The sequence below is a fragment of the Durotheca rogersii genome (assembly GCF_024521655.1).
Source record: "Durotheca rogersii strain YMJ 92031201 chromosome Unknown GGS23scaffold_4, whole genome shotgun sequence".
Taxonomy (NCBI): Eukaryota; Fungi; Ascomycota; class Sordariomycetes; order Xylariales; family Xylariaceae; genus Durotheca; species Durotheca rogersii.
In genome coordinates, this window is record NW_026251235.1 from 1,038,290 (window position 1) to 1,058,303 (window position 20,014).

The following is a 20,014-nucleotide window of genomic DNA, read 5'->3' on the forward strand; positions in this document are numbered from 1 at the left end:
TGGAGCATTCCGCCGTGTGGATCATAGCTGCTCGTCACCTTTCTCGCCTCGAGATTTTAGCGAAGTCGCTCTGGGGAGGCTGTTCTATACATAGGCTCTATCCGAGATGTAAGACATGTGCTTGGTATAATACTCCCTATGGCACCCTCGACGGGTGTTTGACACGGACCAATGTGAAAGGTCCTCGTGGCAACCAAGTCGGGGCAAGACACATAAGGACCGTCGGGTGGAAACGCGTATGATGGAGGGGAGCCGGGGGAAAGCCACTTGCTGATTAGTTACAGAGCACGACAAGAGAGAAGACATGCGGGCGTTAACCTATTGCCAACGGCCCCATCGCCTTCCAGAAATTGGATTTCGGGGCACGCCGGGACCTAGCAATCTCATACTTTCCTAATACGGGACCTCTATATGTCGATATACACTGTGTAGTTGTCATCATCGATGGTTTCTCTCCTTTTGTTCCTCGCCCATCTACGTAGGTATACTTAGCCGATCCTACACAGCCGCGAGAAGTCACCGCATGAAAAGACCCAGGTCTCGTCGTAAGGAGTCCGAGACTCCCCCTTTAGGTGGCACTTCCGAATTGGATGGGAAAAGAGACCAAGGGTGCCCGGTTCCCTCTATCTTGTTTTCCTTGCTCAGAGATAATAATGTATGGGACCAATCGCCACCAGAGGTCCTTGACGAGGATATTTGGCGATACCGCGGGGAAGTTGTCAGCATCAAGATGCTCGTCTCGAAGTGGACCTACATCCGTCCGAACTGTTCGTTGTTCCATAAGCCTATGTAGGCCGAGATGTACTGAAGTAGAAGCCTATAGTAGGTATATGTGACATGTCAGCCGCCAACGTGGCGCATGCTGGCGTTTTCTTCAACGTCTGGGTTTGGACCCAGTTCCGAGCACGAGCAAGGCCATAACTTGATCCCGCGGTGTGCTAGAACTTGCCCTGTTCGGGTCGGCTCTTGGAGGCGGCATTTGGGCGAGAACTGTCTTCTCCAAGACCATGAGTTGAGGCGAGTTGGTAGTAAAAGCCGTTCGTGAAGAACCGGCACAATCATGGCGAGTGCTAGGTTACCGGATATTATTATGTAGAGAACGTTATCGAAGTCGACCAAATGTTGGAATACAAGGTGAAAAATGCCTCCCCCTTTAAATTCCCGATCACCCTCGACAGTTCTGTCACAAATCACCTAGGTAGGTTAGTCGAAGACAATAGACACACCCATTTGTGAGCTCCCCCTAAACGAGATCTTCAGGAAATCTCGTCGTGAGGCGTGAAGGGGCAAGGAATTGCTTGATATCGTGGAGAGGTAAGCTGTAGGCGGCACGATATTGTTCATTGAGACCGATTACACGAAGCCGTCGTCTAACGGGACGTTTGAACAGCTGAAGAAGCCTCAACGATCGGGGACCAACTCGACTAGTACAATAGATACCGTCTCAACACCACCTCTCGGGTTACTACGACGATACACCGTCTTTGTATTAGGGGTAGATAGGGGGTGTAAAGAGAAGTCGACCGAGACGCTTCACGATGGTCATTCCGACTGCTCTGGAGGGAAACAATGGACGCTGGCGAGGTAGCAGGGGGCACTTCCCCCTACGGGAACGAAAAGTTGTAACAACTTGGGGCCATACAGTTCTTAATATTGTGAGTTAACACGGACATGCTACGTGCCTTGACTGGGCTAGGAGGTACAGGCTTTCACACGAGAGTGGTATCAGTCACGGTAGTGCCGGGATTCAGTAAGGGTGTGGAAGAGCTTCCAGAACCTTTCGACCCCGAGACTTAAAATGAATCGATGTCATTATCGTAATGCCTCGCCAGAGCCGGTAAAATGAAGGTGCCGCTAGACAAGGAGCGGGAGATTCCCATACCACGGACCAGGCAACGATCCATCTCTCAGGGCCTAGCTGGGGGGGCGGGGCAGACGGCTGGCTAGAACGCGGGCGATAAGCGGAATGCTCGGCCAGTCTACGTACAAACCGTAGAGATGCGTGATCGCCGTGAGATCGAATAGTCGGCGGGCTGGGAAACGGATGCAGGAGGCCGGCCTAAACAATAATTCTGCGACCCCATCCTTGGCGTGGGCTCGTTGCTTGTCGGCCACCTAATATTATGGACATATCGACGATGGCGGCGTCGAACGGGGGGGATAGAGGCAAGGAGACTTGCCCCGACGGCCACCGGCATCTTCCCGTTCAGCCCGGCCTGCTGCTTCTCGAAATCTTCCAGAATCTTGCTGGATTCGGACAGAGGCCAATTTCGGCCCTGTCTGGAAATCTCATGCGCCAGGGTGCATTGGCCCACGAATCCATGCGCATTCTCCACCGCTGGCCATCCCATAGGGCGACGGTGGGAACGTTGTGGTGGCCGCCAGAGAGGGATATGTACACACGTGTGTATGTACAGGACACACACTGTCGGGAACGTGGTTTCGTCTCGTTTCGTCTTGATGTTCTGGCCGGCTGGCTTGAAACTATGACCACATGTGAGGCCATGGACCTGCCTACGGCTGGCTGCACCACACATCCTCTTCGCACACTCTATTCTCTCCGCATCTGGCCCGGGTCTATCTGGGGCTGGAGCACGGCATGTGTACGTATGTATGTAGGTATGTAGGTATGTAGGTATGTATGTACAGCGAGAGAGAAGTAGGCGAGGGAGCGGGCGAGAGGGACGACGGAGAGGAGAGGACTCCGACTACCAGGTAGGTAAGGTAGCAAACGCCCCGCAGGTCAACAAGACTCTAGAGTTCTCCGCCGCTCTCCTTTCTACTTTTCAGGGAGCCGAGATGGGTGGATAGAGAAAGAATGGGCTGACGGGTTCATCAGATTCAATGATGTGATGGCGGTGATTATTTGCTTTCCTTGCGAACGATACCGACCCTGCGCCCCCTCTCCCCTCCCCAAAAGACGCAGAGAGAAGTCGAGAAGTGAGTAATGAGAAGGGATAAATGACCTAGACCACTACATACTACACCGTGATGTAAGGCGCGTCTCCATCGGGTCTGGCCTACGCCTCGAAGCATACCGCAGCAGCACACACACCACACACACACACACACACCACACACACACACACACATATACATGCGCATACGCAAGTATTTCAAGGAGAAGAAGAGGTAACATGGGGGCAAGCGGAGGCCTATGGAACACGAGCAATATCGGGCGACATTCGACGGTTAAGAAAGCGAAGGTAGTCCCGTCTAAACCTGGGATTTGGTGCGACAGGTACCGATCTATGTAAGTATAATTTGCGTGGTCGCCGGGGTATCTACACAGGGATGCTGTACATACATAAACCCGAGGGTGCCCAAGTTTTTATCCCGCCTCTTATCCCACTTCTCGCCGTCGTACCGTATATAGGCATGGAGGTACCGGCTTGGGTGTGTCGCGAAAGGATCCGATCTCTTCCTCTTTCGCCTGCGAATCGCATTCCGTGTAAACCTGCCTAGATACATGGTATACATAGGAGGTATGTAGAATATTTGTATTTATATATATACACCAATGTGTGTGTGTGTGCACATGCTGCCTTGTGTGAGGTACCGACATCTAACAAAGGGGATTAGTGAGGTGGATGTTAGGTACCGTACCGACTCCGAATATATACTTCGCATAGAGATATGATAAGGGGTGGTTTCGTGCATACTTTATGCACAAATTACCTTACACCTGCATACACTGCGTTCACTGCATACCTACCTACCACCTACCTACCTAGGTCAGCAGGGGGGTGCACACACCCGTGCCAGACGGTGGCCAGCGGTCTACACCGTCGGTAACAAGGGGGCATGCCAGGTATCTATATGTATGTACATACCTAAGTATCGACCTCTGGGGCATCTCGCCTCATTGGATCTTACCGTATCTTCGGTACGAATCCCACATCCCTCCCCTGGATACCTCAACTTGTGGTGCCGTGGTCTGGGAAGTCCCGACAGAGAGTCACCTGTAGCCTTCTTTGCTGGCTGTTTTCTTTTCATTGCGTTCTGACGCCCCTCGGATTCGGTGTGAGCGGCAATCTCCCGAGGATCCGCTGTCCCGATGTTGCAAACACATACGTAAGGTACTGTCAATATATGTGGTATGTTAGGTAACAGGTATAGCCAGGTGTCATTCGAACCTCCATCGTTTTTTCGACCTGTTTATCGATACATTGGGTCAAGTCAGGTTTTTGGTTTCCGCTAGCACCTATGCAATTATGGCGTTGCGCAAAGGAGAGAGAATAACGCTTCCCAGCGGGTTTACAACTGACCCAAAGTCAGGCCGGGTGGTGAGACATGGTTCTAAACTAACCGCTCTATGAGTATGTGCTCTATCTCAGGCGGCATCCTGACCACCCTAATGTATATAGCGAGTAAATATTGACTCGAGAGCGGCACTTAAGGTTACGGTACGAATGGGTGCACACCTCCATGAGTACTTCCGTACCAAGGGAGACGAATACATATACTCGCCTCACCTGTCAATAGGTGCCTTGGCGCGTAGCATCCGGTTAGGTAGAAAAATCTTTAGAGGGGCTACCATCGTAGCTATCCTATCACGACGGAAACTGTGACAGCCTGGCTAGGAGGTATGTCCATATATACATACATATATACACATATATATACATACATATATACATACATACATACATACATACATACATACATACATACATACATACATACATGCATGCATATGCACATATGTATCTGCGGAAATGCGGAATTCGGGACAAGGGTAGGCGGTGCATTGTCCGCACGGCTCCCGTGCTGGCAACTGAGAAGAAGAAGGAGAAGAAGGTCTGGGGAGATCATGTCAATATCACTGGTGATAAGAAGCAGAGCACGCCCAGCGGGCCATAAACCAGGATTGCCGTTCTAGTCCCTGGATGCCAAGACGCCAAAACGCCGACCAGACACTCAGCAAAGGATACTCATAGTAACCTCCCAAAGGTATTGTTAGGCGTATTGGTAAGGGGGTTATGAGGTCAGGCAGGAGGGAACAGACATAGGTATTTAACCCGCTGGGCATACTTATATGGCTGTGTTGACGCATAAATACAAATACATGTACACCTACCTGTAACGCCCTCTCACGGTTGTCTTGCCTATTTGAGTGCCTGCTTCCGATCCTCCACGTGTTGTATGTAAATTAACGAAAGACGCGTGTACGGCGAGAGAGAGAGAGATGGAGACAGAGAGAGGCAGTGAAAGGGCCTACGCCGAAGGAAGTCAATTCAAATACGGGATTGTGTTGTGCTCCAATAGAAGTGGTGCGAGAGGAGCCGGAACGTAGGAGGTACCAGGCGTATGCATGCATGTACGTGTATAATTGAGAGGACACCTCCTAATGTACCCGAGTATTTCCACCACGAACAGGTGAATAGGGGGCTGCGAGAGGGGGAGTGCTAGGAAAAGCTACCTACCTACCTAGCTTAAACGAGGATTGATGTTATACCATCGTCTGTACCTTTAGTGTGATAGCCCCGTGAAGTAGTACCTGCCTACCTACCCGCCCTAGCCTTAAGAGGTACCTCACATTGACCAACTATTATTATAGCTCTGGGCCAGACGAACAGGACCTCGAGGAGGGGGAACTTTGCCTATCTATCAATTATGCACAGCTAAGTACTTAAACCATTCGATCTGATGTCCCTCGGACTGCATTGACAGATCAGGGACCGACCTACGAACTGGGTCTGGGCTACCTTTTTTCATCTATCCATAGCCTGTTTGTAGCTACCTAGCTACCTAGCTACCTACCTACGTAGTGAGCTCGCTCTCTCCCCTAGATGAGGTACTTAGTAGACGGGTAAGAGGTACCGAGGAGGTGTGCGTGAGGTAAAGAGGTACCTAAGGCAAGGTAGGTAGGTAGGTAGGTATGTACGTGTAGGTATATACATATGAAGGCACCAGGCACCAGAAGCTAGGACGCTACCATAGGTAGGTACCTCCCTAGACGTTTACGTGTAGAGAAGGAGGGCAGGCAGACCATCTGCTCCGCACTATACGTACCATACATCAGGTACCTCCTAATAATAACCCAAGTCGCCCAGGTGCTGCTACAGATCTGCATATCCATCTAGGTACCGGAGGATGCAGCAGCACAGGTCAACGGCACCTTGCGCCAATACGCGTAAACGGATGCTTCATACATAGGCACGGATTCAGGCGGCCGCTGGGCGTACCTTACGATGAGCAGGCTGGTAATGCTCATACATGCACAGCGGCCTCCGTCCGCCAGAAGGCAGAATAAGCACGACCTCGTCGTCGAGGAGTCGATGGGTTGAATAACACGTATGCAAGTACGTACCGCAAAAAAAAACAGCCCTTCCATTGTTTCTTCGCAGCTTCCATCGGCGGACCCACTCTTCGCTCTTACCCACCCGCCTATCCCCCATCCGTCCCCCGGCCCACTCTTTCCATGCCTGCGCCTGCCCCACCCGCGGCCTGCCCTGCCCACGCTGCTACCTCAGTGCGAGTTGACCCATGCCCTGCCCGGATTGTACATACATATGTACATGGCATGTAGGTACGTACCGTATGGAGGTATACCTACCTCTCCGTACGTCTACCACGGTACTTGGCTGCGTCCGCTTGATGGTCCCTGCTCCCCGTTCCTTACCTGTCCCAACGCGTATGCGCAAACCCACACCCACACACGTCCGCCTGCACGCTATGTCCACCCACCGCCAAAACAAGCCCTGTCGGGGGGCACACACGTACCTACGTACCGCCCGGTGCCAGCTTACCTAAATATCGCCGTCGAAGTTTTGGTCATTTCATCACTTCCATTATTTTCTCCCTCACCGTCCATCATCCGTCTTCTGTCTTCTTACTCCCTCTTCCGTCTCGACTCTCTCTCCCTCTTCCTGACGCTCCCGCCCTGGTGCTTGCTTCGCCTCTTGCGGCCACACACACACTCTCTCTCTTCCCTGTTCTGTGTCTGACGACATTCTGGGGGGAGGTCCAGGTCCATCTTCTTCCTCGAGGTATGTATATGTTAGGATCGCAAGCTGCCCCCCCCCCCCATTTCCAGCTCCCCTTAGTTGGCCAGCTCCAGCTCCACCCAACACGACTTTTCCTTTGTCGCGGTGATATCCACTGCCACTGCTCGCTTCGCACGACGTGCTGTTGTTGCTGCAAGATCTCAACGACTATTCTGGCCTTTGTCACGTGTTGCATCTTCGTCGCTTCCTTGTCGCTATCCTACTCGTTCGATCTGTCGTCGCTGGGTGGGTTCCGGTGACCTCGCCCTCGTCCGTTCGAGATACCAGCTCCATTACAGACAAGGAACAAAAAAAAACCACACCTTCGGTGCTCCTAACCCCTCCTATTGCTGAGCTCCAGTTTTGCAAACGAGTCTAGCATCGTGCGTGTACTACAAACATTCCGCGGCTGTTCGCCTTGGCCCACGTGTTGCTCGCATTTTCACTTGATCCCGTTGCTCTTGGTCTTGGGGTGCTGACTCGACCTCGTTTATCTATAGGACCACTGCTTTCGTCCGGGTGGACGGCATCGCACCGTTGCGGAGAACAGAGTGACAGCGTCCTCGCACCACCATAATCTTCGTCTTACTCCCATAAAACCGACCACCGATACTCCTCGGCCGCGATACATCGAACCCCTGATCCGCCCAAACAAAGGCCTGTTGATTTAGTCGAGCGTGGCGATAACGCGCAGCCGTGTAAGAGTCTCTGGGAGTTGGGCAGCTAGGTCGCGCGCATCCGTCCAGGAATAGTTCCCCAACGCTCCAGCCACAAGTCGCAGGACAGCGAGCCTGGTCTTGTCGAGGCGCAAGCTGACCTGCATTGATCTGGAAGTGTGCCTGGCCACCTCCAGCACCGGAGCCCTGGTTGACGTGGGTTGCGCTTCCAACAGGCGTGAGATCCGGTCTTGGGTTGTTGACATTGCTATAAAGCACAGGCGGCAACCTTGACTTTGCGCGCTCTGATAAAGGGCGCCTCTCAGCCGGACGCGTTACGACACCACCTTGACGTGGCATTCCGACGAAATTTGCGATAGCTCTGGGTATTTCCCTGGCACCGCTACCTACCGGCTGTAGATCTTGACGTCCGCTAAGCATGTCAAGATCGCCGTCCTCGGAGGTGATGAACATCACAAATATGCTGGATAAGAAGAACGCCGCCGCCGCCGCTGCCGCTGCCGCTGCTGCTGCTGCCGTCGCCGCCGGTTCAGGTTCCATGGTTGACCAGCAACTTTTACCCCATCCCTCGCTTCCTGCCGTCGCCATGGATCGGTCGAACTCTCCGCACGGATCCGAAAGCTCATACCATTCCGCGCCCCGTAGCCAGCCATTAGATGCCTTAGGCGCCATGGGCAGCGGCCGTCCCTACGGTTCCCCCTCATTAATGCACACGGCCGTCTCTTTGCCTGACCCTACCACCATGGGACCTAGTATGATGGTCCCTAGCATGTCGCCGATTCCTCACGGCCTGCCTGTGTACAACAAGCCTCACGAACATCCACAGGCGCCACCCAAGGCTTATGCTTGCAGCACGTGTAGCAAAGCCTTTGCACGGCGAAGCGACTTGGCCCGCCATGGTGAGTGTCCGAAACGTGAAGATCACGAGGCTATAATGATGCTAACCATGCCATCAGAACGAATTCATAGCGGCATTCGCCCTCATGTCTGTGACTACGCAGGCTGTGGCAAGCAATTCATCCAGCGGTCGGCCCTTACAGTACACCAGCGCGTCCACACGGGCGAGAAGCCGCACATGTGCGAGAGATGTGGAAAGGTATTTTCAGCTTTGCCTCTACTTATCTGGGAATCACACTGACACTGCATCTTTAGCCGTTTAGCGACAGCAGTTCGCTGGCTAGACACCGACGCATTCACTCAGGAAAGCGTCCTTACCAATGTCCCTTCCAGAACTGTCTAAAGACGTTCACCCGTCGAACGACGTTGACCCGCCACCTGACCCAACACTCGGGTACTACGGTAGAAGAGGTTGCCGCTGCCACCGCTAGTATTATCGCCAATCAGGCCAACCGGACGACGAGCCGAGCTCGCGCGGTTCATAGCGACGGTGAGCCGGGATCGAACCACGGCTCCCCGTTGAACACCCCCTCGCCTGCACATAGACAAATGTCTATGTCGCCTAGCGGTGATCTCGCCACCGCCAATGCTATGCGCAACGATTATTCGTATGTCAACAACGGTTCTCTGCCCGTCCACATGCGCCCGGATATGCACTCGCAAAGCCCCACGTCGGCTCCAGGTTACACACCCGGTATGCGACCTACGTCCCACCCCACGGCCTACCCCCCGCCGTCGACACTCGAGCCTAGTGTGGAATCGCACCAGTCCGCGGCTGGCAGTGCTGCTGGAAGCCCGCACATGAGCAGTATGGGATGGCAATCGCCAGCACACATCTCCTCGCCGACACACAGCAACGCCGGGAGCAGCTACGTGTATCCGGACCCCGACCAACCCTTCCTGGGTAGTAACAACCTGGGCCAGCTCTACTATACTACGGGTAACCAGATCCGACGGCCGACTAGCACTGAGCCCAGTCCCGCCGCCTACGATGTCAAGCCACGCCAGAATGAGCTATGGGCAGGTCAATAGGGTGACAACCCAAGCGGTTCGTCTTGGCTAGGCAGCGAGGGATTCATTCCGCATACGTGGGGGCGAGTTTTTCCTCGCGGATACGGTTTTAATTCGTAGACTTTCCTTTGTTACCTTGCATATTTGCTTTATTACGGACAGCTCAATACCCCACGGTACGGCGTGATTGTTTGTTTGTCTCAAGCATTCAAGAAGGGACCCTGGCAAGCGGCGTTTATCTCGCTACTCCTTTTTTTTTCTACCGCTTTTTTCCGCTCCCGTTTTGTTATTGTCACGGTGACACTTCCAATCCGGAGTCTCCTAGCTTGCTACTCCCGGCGTCACGGCACCTCGGCTCGGTCTTGGGGCGCGCGCGCCTCGCTCTAATGGGTATCGGCGGCGACTTTGCCAGGGATTTTCATAATACGACGAGCCCAAATTTGCACCTTGTTGATAGATTCAACCAGTGTACGAGTGGCTGTTCCGATTCCCAAATTTTAACTGTTTCGACTGGGGCTGGTTGGACTGGGTAGCCTTAATGGCACTACGACCCCGAGTATAAGTCGGGGTCAAAGGGGGGAAAAGGGTGCAAGCCGTGGGATAGAGGATACAGTTGGCGACAGGGCGTACAAAAGAGATATTGCTCCCCTGGCGGTAGTGAATGGGAAGGATAGACACATAGACTCTAGGCATTGGTTCGGCGAAAGTGAAGGTTATCATAGACAGACACGCCATCCGTGCCGTAGGGCAGCGCATCGACAGGAAAGACAGCCACTGACTCATGGAATTGAGGACGAATCCAAGAATCTATAATTATGGCAACTAGATGCTCCGGTTTCCGAGTTCTCCTCGTATTCACCGTTCGCACTGCACCTGAAGAGGCTATTTACGGAGTCACGGTGCGTCTCCAAATCTGCTACTGCGGGGACGACTGTTCCCGTCGACGTGATGAGGCTTATGAGCATGGCCACTACCGAATATCCACAGCCCGATCCGGCTCCGGCCAGACGCACATCAATCCCATGGTTGAAGGGAGGGGGGGTTGTGGTTCGTGCTCATAGAAATTTGGTTGACTAATAGGTATGTGCTGTGCTTTGCTCCCTGGCAAGACTCTATCCCCAATCTTCCATATTTTCCTCTTCACAATAATAATGTAAGCGGTATCAACCCTAGATCTGTGTTCTCGCTCTCCACCGTTGGCTATAGCAAGATGTCATGGCCCTTTTTTTCTCCGACAACGACCTACATCTACATACATACCAGCCCCATAAACGATGCGTCGGGGAAGACACCTTGCTGCATATGTACATACGTGTAGCGAGCCCACATCGATGTCACGTAGGATGAAATATACAAAAGGTCACCCGAAGCGATTGGACCACGAGTCGTTAGAGGAACAGACGCCCGGTATTGACCCCCCCCCCCCCCCCCCCCCCTAAATGTCTAGAAACATATTTCCACAAGTCAACATGATCTATGCATATGCCTGTGATACCTGGCGGCCTTGCGTAGGATCCCGATCCACACCGGACTTTTCGCTACGTTGGGCGTATTTCATCCCATCCTATTCATAGCATAGATCAGGTTGGCAAGGACCATCCCGAGCGGCGGGCATTGGACGCAGCTGTCTACTACCTCGGTAGTCGGCCGTTGCGTTGTACGTGTCGCCGTGGTTGATAGCGACCAGTCCGCTGACAGGTACGCGATCGGGACGCTGACAAAATCGGCAAGATGGGAATACTAGGCAAGCGAGCCTAGACCGAAACTACGACGCCGCGACGGGACCCGTGGGGGGCCCTAGAAGAAGCAGAGGAAAGGGAAAAGCGGGCGGGCTTCAGTACTATCGCGTCGCTGGATACACAGACGGCGACGGGACCGTTTAGTACAGATCGATGCACGCCCAGCTACGTATATTTCTCGGCGCGCGAGCGTCGATATTTTTTGATTTGTGATCACAACCCGGGTTGTCACCACACACCACCGCCGCCAGGTGTCTTCCCCCCTTTGCCAACAGGTAGGCGATGTACTGTATTTATACGTGGGCACACACGTGTGCGCGTTGTGTCGTGGTTCTGGCATTGCGAGGCCAGGCCAAGCATTTCCCGGCTGCCTACTACGGATTCGAGAGGGTCGTCGCGGAACTCGTACCTACAACTTACCGCTTTGTTCTTGGGACATGTAATTCGCGCCCACCCACACCCCCCCTGCCCCCTTTTTCTTCTTGGGCTGCGGCGCAGGAAGAAATAAACCACCCCCCCCCGCTCCCTGAGGTCGACCAGCGTGGGCCGCCAGACCGGGTCGCATCTTTCTAGCGAAGCTAAGCTAGGGGTGGTGCGAGAGGCCCGCAATCCTCCCGCCCGCATCCGCCGTCAAGTCATCGTGCGTCGGGAATCTCCAGGTAGGCAGGCAGGGCATGCGAGCGTCTGCTGGTGCTGCTAGTGCCGCCACGCTTCGGACGTACCTTGGAACCAGGGCCAAGTAGTTCGCAGGCTCCCTCTCCTCTCCTCGCCATTGGATTGCCCGTCGCCCTCGCTATGGGGAATCGTATCATACCAAACCTCATTAGCATGGCTCGTGACCCAGATTCGAATGTTCGCGCGACCAGGGGAGGGAAGAGGGGGGGCGGCAAGGCGAGCAAGCGTCCCGGTCGCGTGGCGTGCGATGCGTACGAAACGGTTCGTGGAAGTAAGTAGCCAAGGGTGGCGACCGGGGGGTTACAGATCACTAATCGTCCATGTCATGTAGCATGTAGCCCCTTTCGCAGCCTCTCCATTCTCAGAGCTCTCTCTCTCTCTCTGGCGGGCATCTGCCGGGGAAGAGGGAGAGAGGGAGGGGAAGGGGGGGGGGTTCGCCAATCCCGGCTCGCTGTCGCCGGTCGCAATATACAACATTTGATTAATGATCACCATTGCTATCGTCATGAATAACGGGCTGGTCGCCAGCCGGTCCTATTATAATATGGCCCTCGAGGCCCTCTGCTGGCCTTACCGCCCAGAGGAACAATGTCAACGACGACTCTTCTAGGAGTCACACTGTTTCGCGCCGGAAACTCATCTGGGATCTACGTTCTACCCCTGAGGGGACAGCGCCGGGGAAGGAGGGGAAAACGGAAATATGACGAGCATACGAGACTTGCTGTCCCCGACGAGTCAGGCAAGCCCCGAGCGTGTGGAGCCGAGAGGACGCGACGGCGGCGCGACTGAGGAAGCTGGGGAAGCGGGCGAGACGACGGCAACGGCGGCGCGCACGACCTACTTCGTGGTCGAATTCATCCTCGACCTCGTCTGCCCGTACTGCTATCTGGGCCTGAAGAGCCTCGACGCGGCCATCGAGACCTACCGCGCGCGGCACCCGGCCGCCGTCTTCGAGGTGACGTGCTCGCCGTTCCTGCTGGACCCCCAGGCCGCGCGGAGTGGTGAGTGCCTACACGAACTCAATTGTCCCCGGACAACCCAGCTTTGCCACCCCCCCCCCCTCCCCCTCCCCCCCCAAAAGGGGGAGTCCTTGTTTCGCTGGTGCCTCGTCATCTACCCATCCACTCCCCCACCCCCTTTCCCCAGCGCCGATAACGCGCGTCGTACGCCTACCCCATTACGACGAACCTCCCTCCTCCCAATCTCACCTCGCCTCACCATGAGTCATCCCTGTGCCACGCGCGTCAGCTCCCCGTCCCCCCTCCCCCCTCCTCTCTCCCTCTCACCCTCGCTAACCCGCCTCACCGCCCGCAGCGTACGACAAGGCGACGTACCTGGCGCGCGGGCGCGTGCACACGGCGGCGCAGCTCGCGGCGCTGGGGCGCGGGGCGGGGATCGCGTTCGCGTGGGCGGGGCGGACGGGGAGCACGCGCGACGCGCACAAGGTGCTGCGGCTGGCGCTGGAGGGGGGCTCGGGGGGCTCGGGGGCGCCGTCGACGGCGCGCAGCACGGCGTTCGCGGGGCGGGGGCGCGGCGGGGGCGCGGAGGCGCCGGGCCGCGGCCCCGCGCTGCAGCTGCGGCTGCTGCGCGCGCTGCTCCGCGCGCACCACGAGCTCGGCGCCGACATCTCCGCACGCGAGTGGCTCGTCGGCGCCGCGGCCGCCGCGGCCCCCGGGATCCCGCCCGCCGAGGTGCGGCGCGTCGTGTACGGGGAACACGCGGCCGCAGGCCAGCGCGAAGACCAGCCGCCCGACGAGTGGGACCGCGCGCTCGACGGCCTGTGCGCCGACGTCCGCGCCCGCCGCTGCAGCACCGCCGGCGCCGACGCCGAGCCCGCTATCCGCGCCGTCCCCACGCTCGTCGTCAACGAGCGCTACGTGATTGGCGGTTGGCAGACGGCGGACCGCCTGGTGCGTGAGTTTGAGAGGATTGCGGGGGCGGAGGGGGCGCGGGAAGGAGGGGGAGGAGGAGAAGGGGGAGGAGGAGAAGGAGGAGGAGGAGGAGGAGGAGGAGGAGGGGGTGGTTAGGTGTGTGGCTGGGTGGACAGGGGGAGAAAGTCATTGCTACGGTCACAAAAGTGTCAAGGGCGGAGGTTCTCCGCTTCACGATGCAAACAGTGTTCATAGGGCGCGATGGGGCGCACAGGCGCGCCCGAATTCCGTCTTTCATTCCGTACTCCCGCAGCTTGGCCGCCAGTGCCGCGGCGCTGCCTCCCTGTAATAAAATACGTCGAAGCGCTCCGCGCTTCTCCAGGTTTTCGTGCCGAAAACCTAGAACCTCTCCGAAGGCTAGGGAAAAAGGGGTAAGTAGGAATCGACGTTTGAACTGCGAAAAGGGATTGATTAGTAATCGACTCTGGATTGAACGGGGAGAAACTAACCTGGATTAAACGAGAAACTGACCTGGATTAAACTGCGAAAAGGGATTAGCAATCGATTCTTAAACGGAGAGAAGATTGATCTATATATAAATAAAATTAAAATAGATAGGAAATAAGATTAAACGCGTAGGTAAATAGATGGACGCATATGCTGTAGTTTTATTAGATGCATCCCTTTTAAGCGGGTCATACGAACTTTTAACTAATTAAAACGGCGTATACGAACTTTCAGCCAATAAAAATAAAGTATCCCCCAAATGACACTCCTTTACAGTGGTATTTACAGGGGTATTTACAGAGGTATTTACAGGGGTATTTACAGAGGTATTTACAGGGGTATTTAACCCCGCAATTAATCAGCATGACAGGGGGTTATGCGTATTATAACTATCCTCCGGATAGGATAACTATCCTCCGGATAGGATTATCATCCTCCTCCCGATTAACATTCGCCCCCTTCCCTCCACTTCCAGCGCTCTCGCAAAGATCCCCCATACCGCAGGGACCAGCCCTCCGGAGAATTCAGCTGGCCAGCCAGCATCGCCCGTTTCCTCCTCCGTCCCCCCTTTGGTATCCCCTGTCCGCCAAACGCCCTCTCGCCCTGGGTATCCATCCGCATCGCCATGCATGTCAAGTCGTGAGTCGTATCCAAAATCCGCCGTCGTCTTTTCTCCCTCCTCAAAAAGTCAAATGATCGCTCTCTCCGCTTATCATCTTGCTCTGTAGGCAAGAATCAATGTCCTCCATATTCCTCCACCGGGGCATTAGATATGCCCTTCTGATCTCTTGAATTGCCGATGGTATATACCCTCCCTCCCGCCCGTTGTGAAGTCGTGTGTGGGTTTTTTGTCTGTTGAACGTGCAGTTCAAGTTGTAGGTGCCGCAATTGAGTTTTGGTGGTGTCTGTAAACTTTGTATGTAGCAGAAAATGTCCGGAACTCCGGTGGTCCCTGCAGTCGATAAGATGGAGGCCCCCTCCCGTGTTATGTAATAGTGGTGGCATGAATACGGTAGAATCAGGTAGAATTCGGTAGAATGGGTTCCAGGCTGCTTGCAGATGTGGGTGTAGCGTGATTCAGCAAGCATAGCCTGGCGGAAGTTTGGAAAGTTTATACGTTGGCCATCGTCGTATTTCTTTGTCCGCGTGGCTGCGATATGTCTGTATCTTAGTGGTTGGTGCTGGGCACGGTCTCCACGGCCTTTCCCAGCGCCGGGTGGTCTCCATGCTTGAGTTTGAAGAGTCGGAAATGCTACCGTCGGAGTCCTCCGAGGGAGAAGATGTTCGTGTCCCCCGCTCCATTATCTCGAGGACCCTGGGGTCCGTCCACCGCTTGTCGAAACCCCTGAGTTTTCTCATGTCCCGGAGGAGAGCCTTGAGGCTCTCCTGCGTCACGCGTAGCTGGGTCGGTGTCTTGTCGAAGCGCGTAAGTGTGGATGCGGGTACGACAAAGCAGAGGCGGATGTACACCCAGGAGGTCTTGGGCTTTGGGAACTGCTGTCCGGGCTCGAGCCAGAGATAATCGTGCTCTTCTGATGGTTTTTCTGAGCCGAAGAACGCGCGGAAAGACTCGCGACACTTTCGGCGGTGGCATGCCTGCCGCCATGGCGCGAGGTAGGAATTTTCTCGGCTGGAGCCGTAGGCTGAGACCGTGGTGATTAAGTAGTGCTGGTAGTCACTAGAGTGCTCCAGGACGATGACTGGGTGTTGAGTCGTAGCTTCACGCATGTAGCCGCTTGCGATTAAGGAACGGTATTCAGTGTGGTTGAACTGGTCGACACCTTTGAGAAAGGCTATCTCTCCATCCTTCCAGTTCCGTGTTGACGCCATGTTTGGTTTGATATAAGAAGATCGCCTCAGGCAATGGACTCTGCAGTGTGTTGGTAGTAGAGAGTCTTCAGTGCGTTATAGAATTGTGAGGAATGACGAGTCGCTCATCGAACCCAAGTTGTAAAAACCACAAGCATTAGAGAATGCAACGGGCTTATAACCGCTTGGTGGTGGTAATATTGCTTCGTTGAGTGAAGGTGACGAGCACGGAGGCGTTGCTGGTTTGTGTAGACTGCAGGAGAGTGACGAGTGAAAGGATAGAGAAGAGAGGAAAGAAAATGAGAATCGAAGAGGGGTAGGGAGAGAATATATATGTTTCTCCCACGACTCAAGTAAGGACTGTCATTATCGTAAAGTTTACATAATATTACTACGTAAGTTAGGCTACCCCTTTACGAGTTACCTAAATTAAGCATTACCTAGTAACTATTACGTTAATAATTAAAGCTACTTACATTATTAAAATTAATTAAAACCCTTTAATTTTAGCGTTATAACCTTAATATAATCCTCCGCTTACGATGCCTCGTTTTTAAGTATTCTTAACGCCGTTTTGGCTTCTCTAGGTACCTCTTCGTCGCTTACCTCGTTCTTATATACTACCCTACCTTTTAATAACCTTTTTACCCACCGTATATCTACTATACGGACGAAGCGCTTCCTTAACGCTACGTATACCTTCTTACGCATCTTAATAATAGCCTTATTATTTTTAATAGTTTTATATTAAAGCTAGGTTATAAGTATTGAGGAGGAATAGAGCGTACGCGATACTGGAGACCCGGATAAGTTCATTCGAAGGTACGTTCTATCGAAGATTATAGTACGTACGATAGTTTAGGATAGATGAAACTAGTATCGCCGTATTAATCGAGAGGTAAGGAATCTAATGTTGATGGTTGGTCAGCAGTCAGAACAAGGAGGCTCAAGTACTATGTATCTACCACGTAACGTTAGGAGGCATATAAGGGCCAGCCTAATCCTCCACCTATAACAAGAGATAGCTTCCTTTTTCCCCAGACACATTAATACAACTAGTCTTACCCCTAATCTTTCTTATTATTATTTACTATTTACTTTACTTTACGTACGTACCTATTAATACTAATTAGTATTACTAAATAATTAGTAATATAAATTAATAAGGTTAGAAGAGTTACTACCACTTTAACCGGAAGAATTACTATTACCGTAGTAATATAAGCGATACTAGTAAGAGATCTTCTATTAGCCTCTATAATCGCGAAACCGATCCTTTCCCTACCTCTTTTTTTATTATATCCCGAAATTAATACCCTATTAACTATACATTCTTTATAATAACTAAGATATCGGAAGGAAAACAGCTAGAAACATCGACCTAAGGAGCCGGTAGATAACGAGTAGGCCTAAAATATAACGAACTTAAAGACCCTATCCCCGTACCTATTTTCAGACGCGAACCGCTAGGAGGACCCCTAAGAGGTTAGGACCCTAGGGACGTAAGCGACCTCCACGAACTACTTAAACTTATTACAGGATAACTAGTAGTAATAATAACATAATTTAACCTATAAGTAATTAAATAATAACAATTCTTAGCGGAAGTCGCTAACTTACGGTAAAAAATAACATAAGCATTAATAATAATAGCGGACTTCGAAGCCGCGGATATTAGTACCCTTAATATCCGTACCACGGACGAAACCCTAAGCGACTACTAAGAACGGTTTCGAGGCTATAATACGGAAGACTTTAAGCTAATGCCCGCCCCCCTCCGTTCGTTTCTACGGAACGCCCTAATAAGGCAAGGGATCTACGTAGGAAGAAGTAATGCGAAGTATTCTCGGGAACTTACCGAATTAATACGGGCGAAAGGCCCCCCGACCTAGAACTACTAAGAACTCTAAACGGTTAAGGCTAAGTAACCTAATACGTTAGCTTAGCGGATACTAACAATCGAAACTAACTAAGGAATAATCTACCCGCTAATACCCGCATTCGCTCGATTAAGTAGTAAACTACCCTCGTTATAATTCGGTCGAGTAGTAATAAAGTTATTAAAGTAATAAACCCCCGCTTTATTCCGACGAGCTACCTACGGAAGTAATCCTCCGTTTATCCCTACTAACCCGTAGTTCGAAACACCGCCTAGATACGGCCTCTTCGGCCTAGATTCCCTTCTTATACTAGAACGGCTACAACCGGTAGGACCAGTAGGATCGGCAGAGAACTAATAAGGTTCGCCGCTTAACGAGCCTCCTCTAGCGCCTCGAACCGACCGACCACCGAAAAACTCCAAGTCGAAATCCTACATCCTACGATCAACCCAGACGAATACGAGGTTATCCCAGAAGAAGAACTAGATATAATATACGTTAGTATAAAAGAAAGGAACGATTATACCCTAGCATTAAAACTACGAGCCATAGGGAAGATTACTACTCTTAGTAAGCCATACGAGGCGTCTAATTTAAAGGAGTTAAACGCGCTATTCGATAACGGTATCCTATAGCCTAAAACATGGAATAATATAATCCACCGAGGAGCAACCATCTTTAAATTACGGATAGTTCGCGAAATTAAAGGCAAGAATACCTAAAAGCCATACGAAAAATCCCGACTAGTCGTCTAAGGCTACGGAAATCGCGAAAAGGAATCCATTATAACTTACGCACTAACTATATAAAGGGCGAGCTAACGATTAATTCTAGTACTAGTACCGATACTCTGCTAGTAAGGAATAAAGATAATAATCCGAGATATTACGATGGCCTATATATAATTAAGGATACCAATATAACGAATAATATTTATATAACTACCGTCGGAATTAAAAAATAAATATCCCGAGGGAACGCTATTACGAGTCGTTAAGCCGCTATACGGGCTAACGGAAATAGGTATATACTAATTCGAAACTTACTCGAAGTACTATTAACGGGAATTATAAATAAACCCATTAGCCTTCGACCTATACCTACTAGTTACGGACGCTAATCGACCATTCGGAATTATAGGCCTCTAGATAAACGATACGCTTAACGTCGGTATACAAAAGTTCCTCGAATAAGAAGACAAGATACTTACGAAAATAGGAATTAAGGCAAAACCCTAGAAGATACTCGAACCGGGAATAACCGAGGACTTTAACGGATTACGCTTTAGGCTTAACGATAGTAGGTATAGGCTTACCGTAGCCTAAAAAGGCTAAGTTAAAAAGCTAACCCTCCTAGACCTAAAAGCGCTTAACGTAACTAAAAAGTTCGTCGAGTAACGGATACGGAGAGCGTATATCTCGTCGATCTATTAACCCGAGGCGGCCTTCGATTACTCTATAGTAGCCTAGCACGTTAAACCAAGGGCTAAGGAGGCAAAGGCTCTTAATAAAAGGATCGAATAATAAATAATTAACAAAAACCAGGGCCTTAGTTATATTACCCTCGAACCAAGTAAGCTCCGCCTATACGTCTTCGTAAACGGATTATTCGCTAATAACGCCGATATAAGCTCGCAAATAAGGTATCTCGTAATACTCGGAAACGAAGAACCCGCGTTAAACGATAACGATAACTAGGTAAGGGTCGTCGGCAATCTAATCCATTAATTATCGACTAAGTATAAGAGGATTACCCGGAGCGTACTTACTAGCGAGATATACGGGATGGTCTAAGGATTCGACGTCGGCTACGTAATCTACCGCACGGTTAACACCATTCTAAAGCGGCTAATACTACCTAGGGCACCATTAACGTTATATACGGATTCCTTATCGCTATATCAATATCTAATCTAAATAAGCAATACTAACGAGAAACGCCTAATAATCGACTTAATAG

The 20,014-nt window shown here is 52.1% G+C and overlaps 4 protein-coding genes across 4 annotated transcripts; 2 read left to right on the top strand and 2 right to left on the bottom strand.

The window, feature by feature from the left end:
• Positions 1 to 8,126: 8,126 nt before the first annotated feature.
• On the top strand, positions 8,127 to 9,595 carry GGS23DRAFT_603412 (uncharacterized protein; the record flags this gene model as incomplete). The annotated part of the gene is made up of 3 exons (XM_051519475.1): positions 8,127 to 8,565; positions 8,623 to 8,762; positions 8,819 to 9,595. The coding sequence occupies 3 exons, from the start codon at positions 8,127 to 8,129 to the stop codon at positions 9,593 to 9,595; spliced, it is 1,356 nt and encodes a 451-aa protein (XP_051374654.1).
• Positions 9,596 to 9,814: 219 nt separating this feature from the next.
• GGS23DRAFT_361604 (uncharacterized protein) lies at positions 9,815 to 10,425 on the bottom strand. Its single transcript, XM_051513247.1, has one exon. It carries the CDS (start codon positions 10,355 to 10,357, stop codon positions 10,034 to 10,036), a length of 324 nt encoding a protein of 107 aa, XP_051374655.1. The 5' UTR covers positions 10,358 to 10,425; the 3' UTR covers positions 9,815 to 10,033.
• A 2,066-nt stretch (positions 10,426 to 12,491) lies between these two features.
• On the top strand, positions 12,492 to 14,262 carry GGS23DRAFT_617058 (uncharacterized protein; the record flags this gene model as incomplete). The annotated part of the gene is made up of 3 exons (XM_051520828.1): positions 12,492 to 12,989; positions 13,303 to 13,898; positions 14,242 to 14,262. The coding sequence occupies exons 1-3, from the start codon at positions 12,689 to 12,691 to the stop codon at positions 14,260 to 14,262; spliced, it is 918 nt and encodes a 305-aa protein (XP_051374656.1). The 5' UTR covers positions 12,492 to 12,688.
• A 1,272-nt stretch (positions 14,263 to 15,534) lies between these two features.
• On the bottom strand, positions 15,535 to 16,196 carry GGS23DRAFT_594103 (uncharacterized protein; the record flags this gene model as incomplete). Its single annotated transcript, XM_051518112.1, has 2 exons — positions 15,535 to 15,618; positions 15,681 to 16,196. 2 exons carry the CDS (start codon positions 16,194 to 16,196, stop codon positions 15,535 to 15,537), a joined length of 600 nt encoding a protein of 199 aa, XP_051374657.1.
• Positions 16,197 to 20,014: the final 3,818 nt, after the last annotated feature.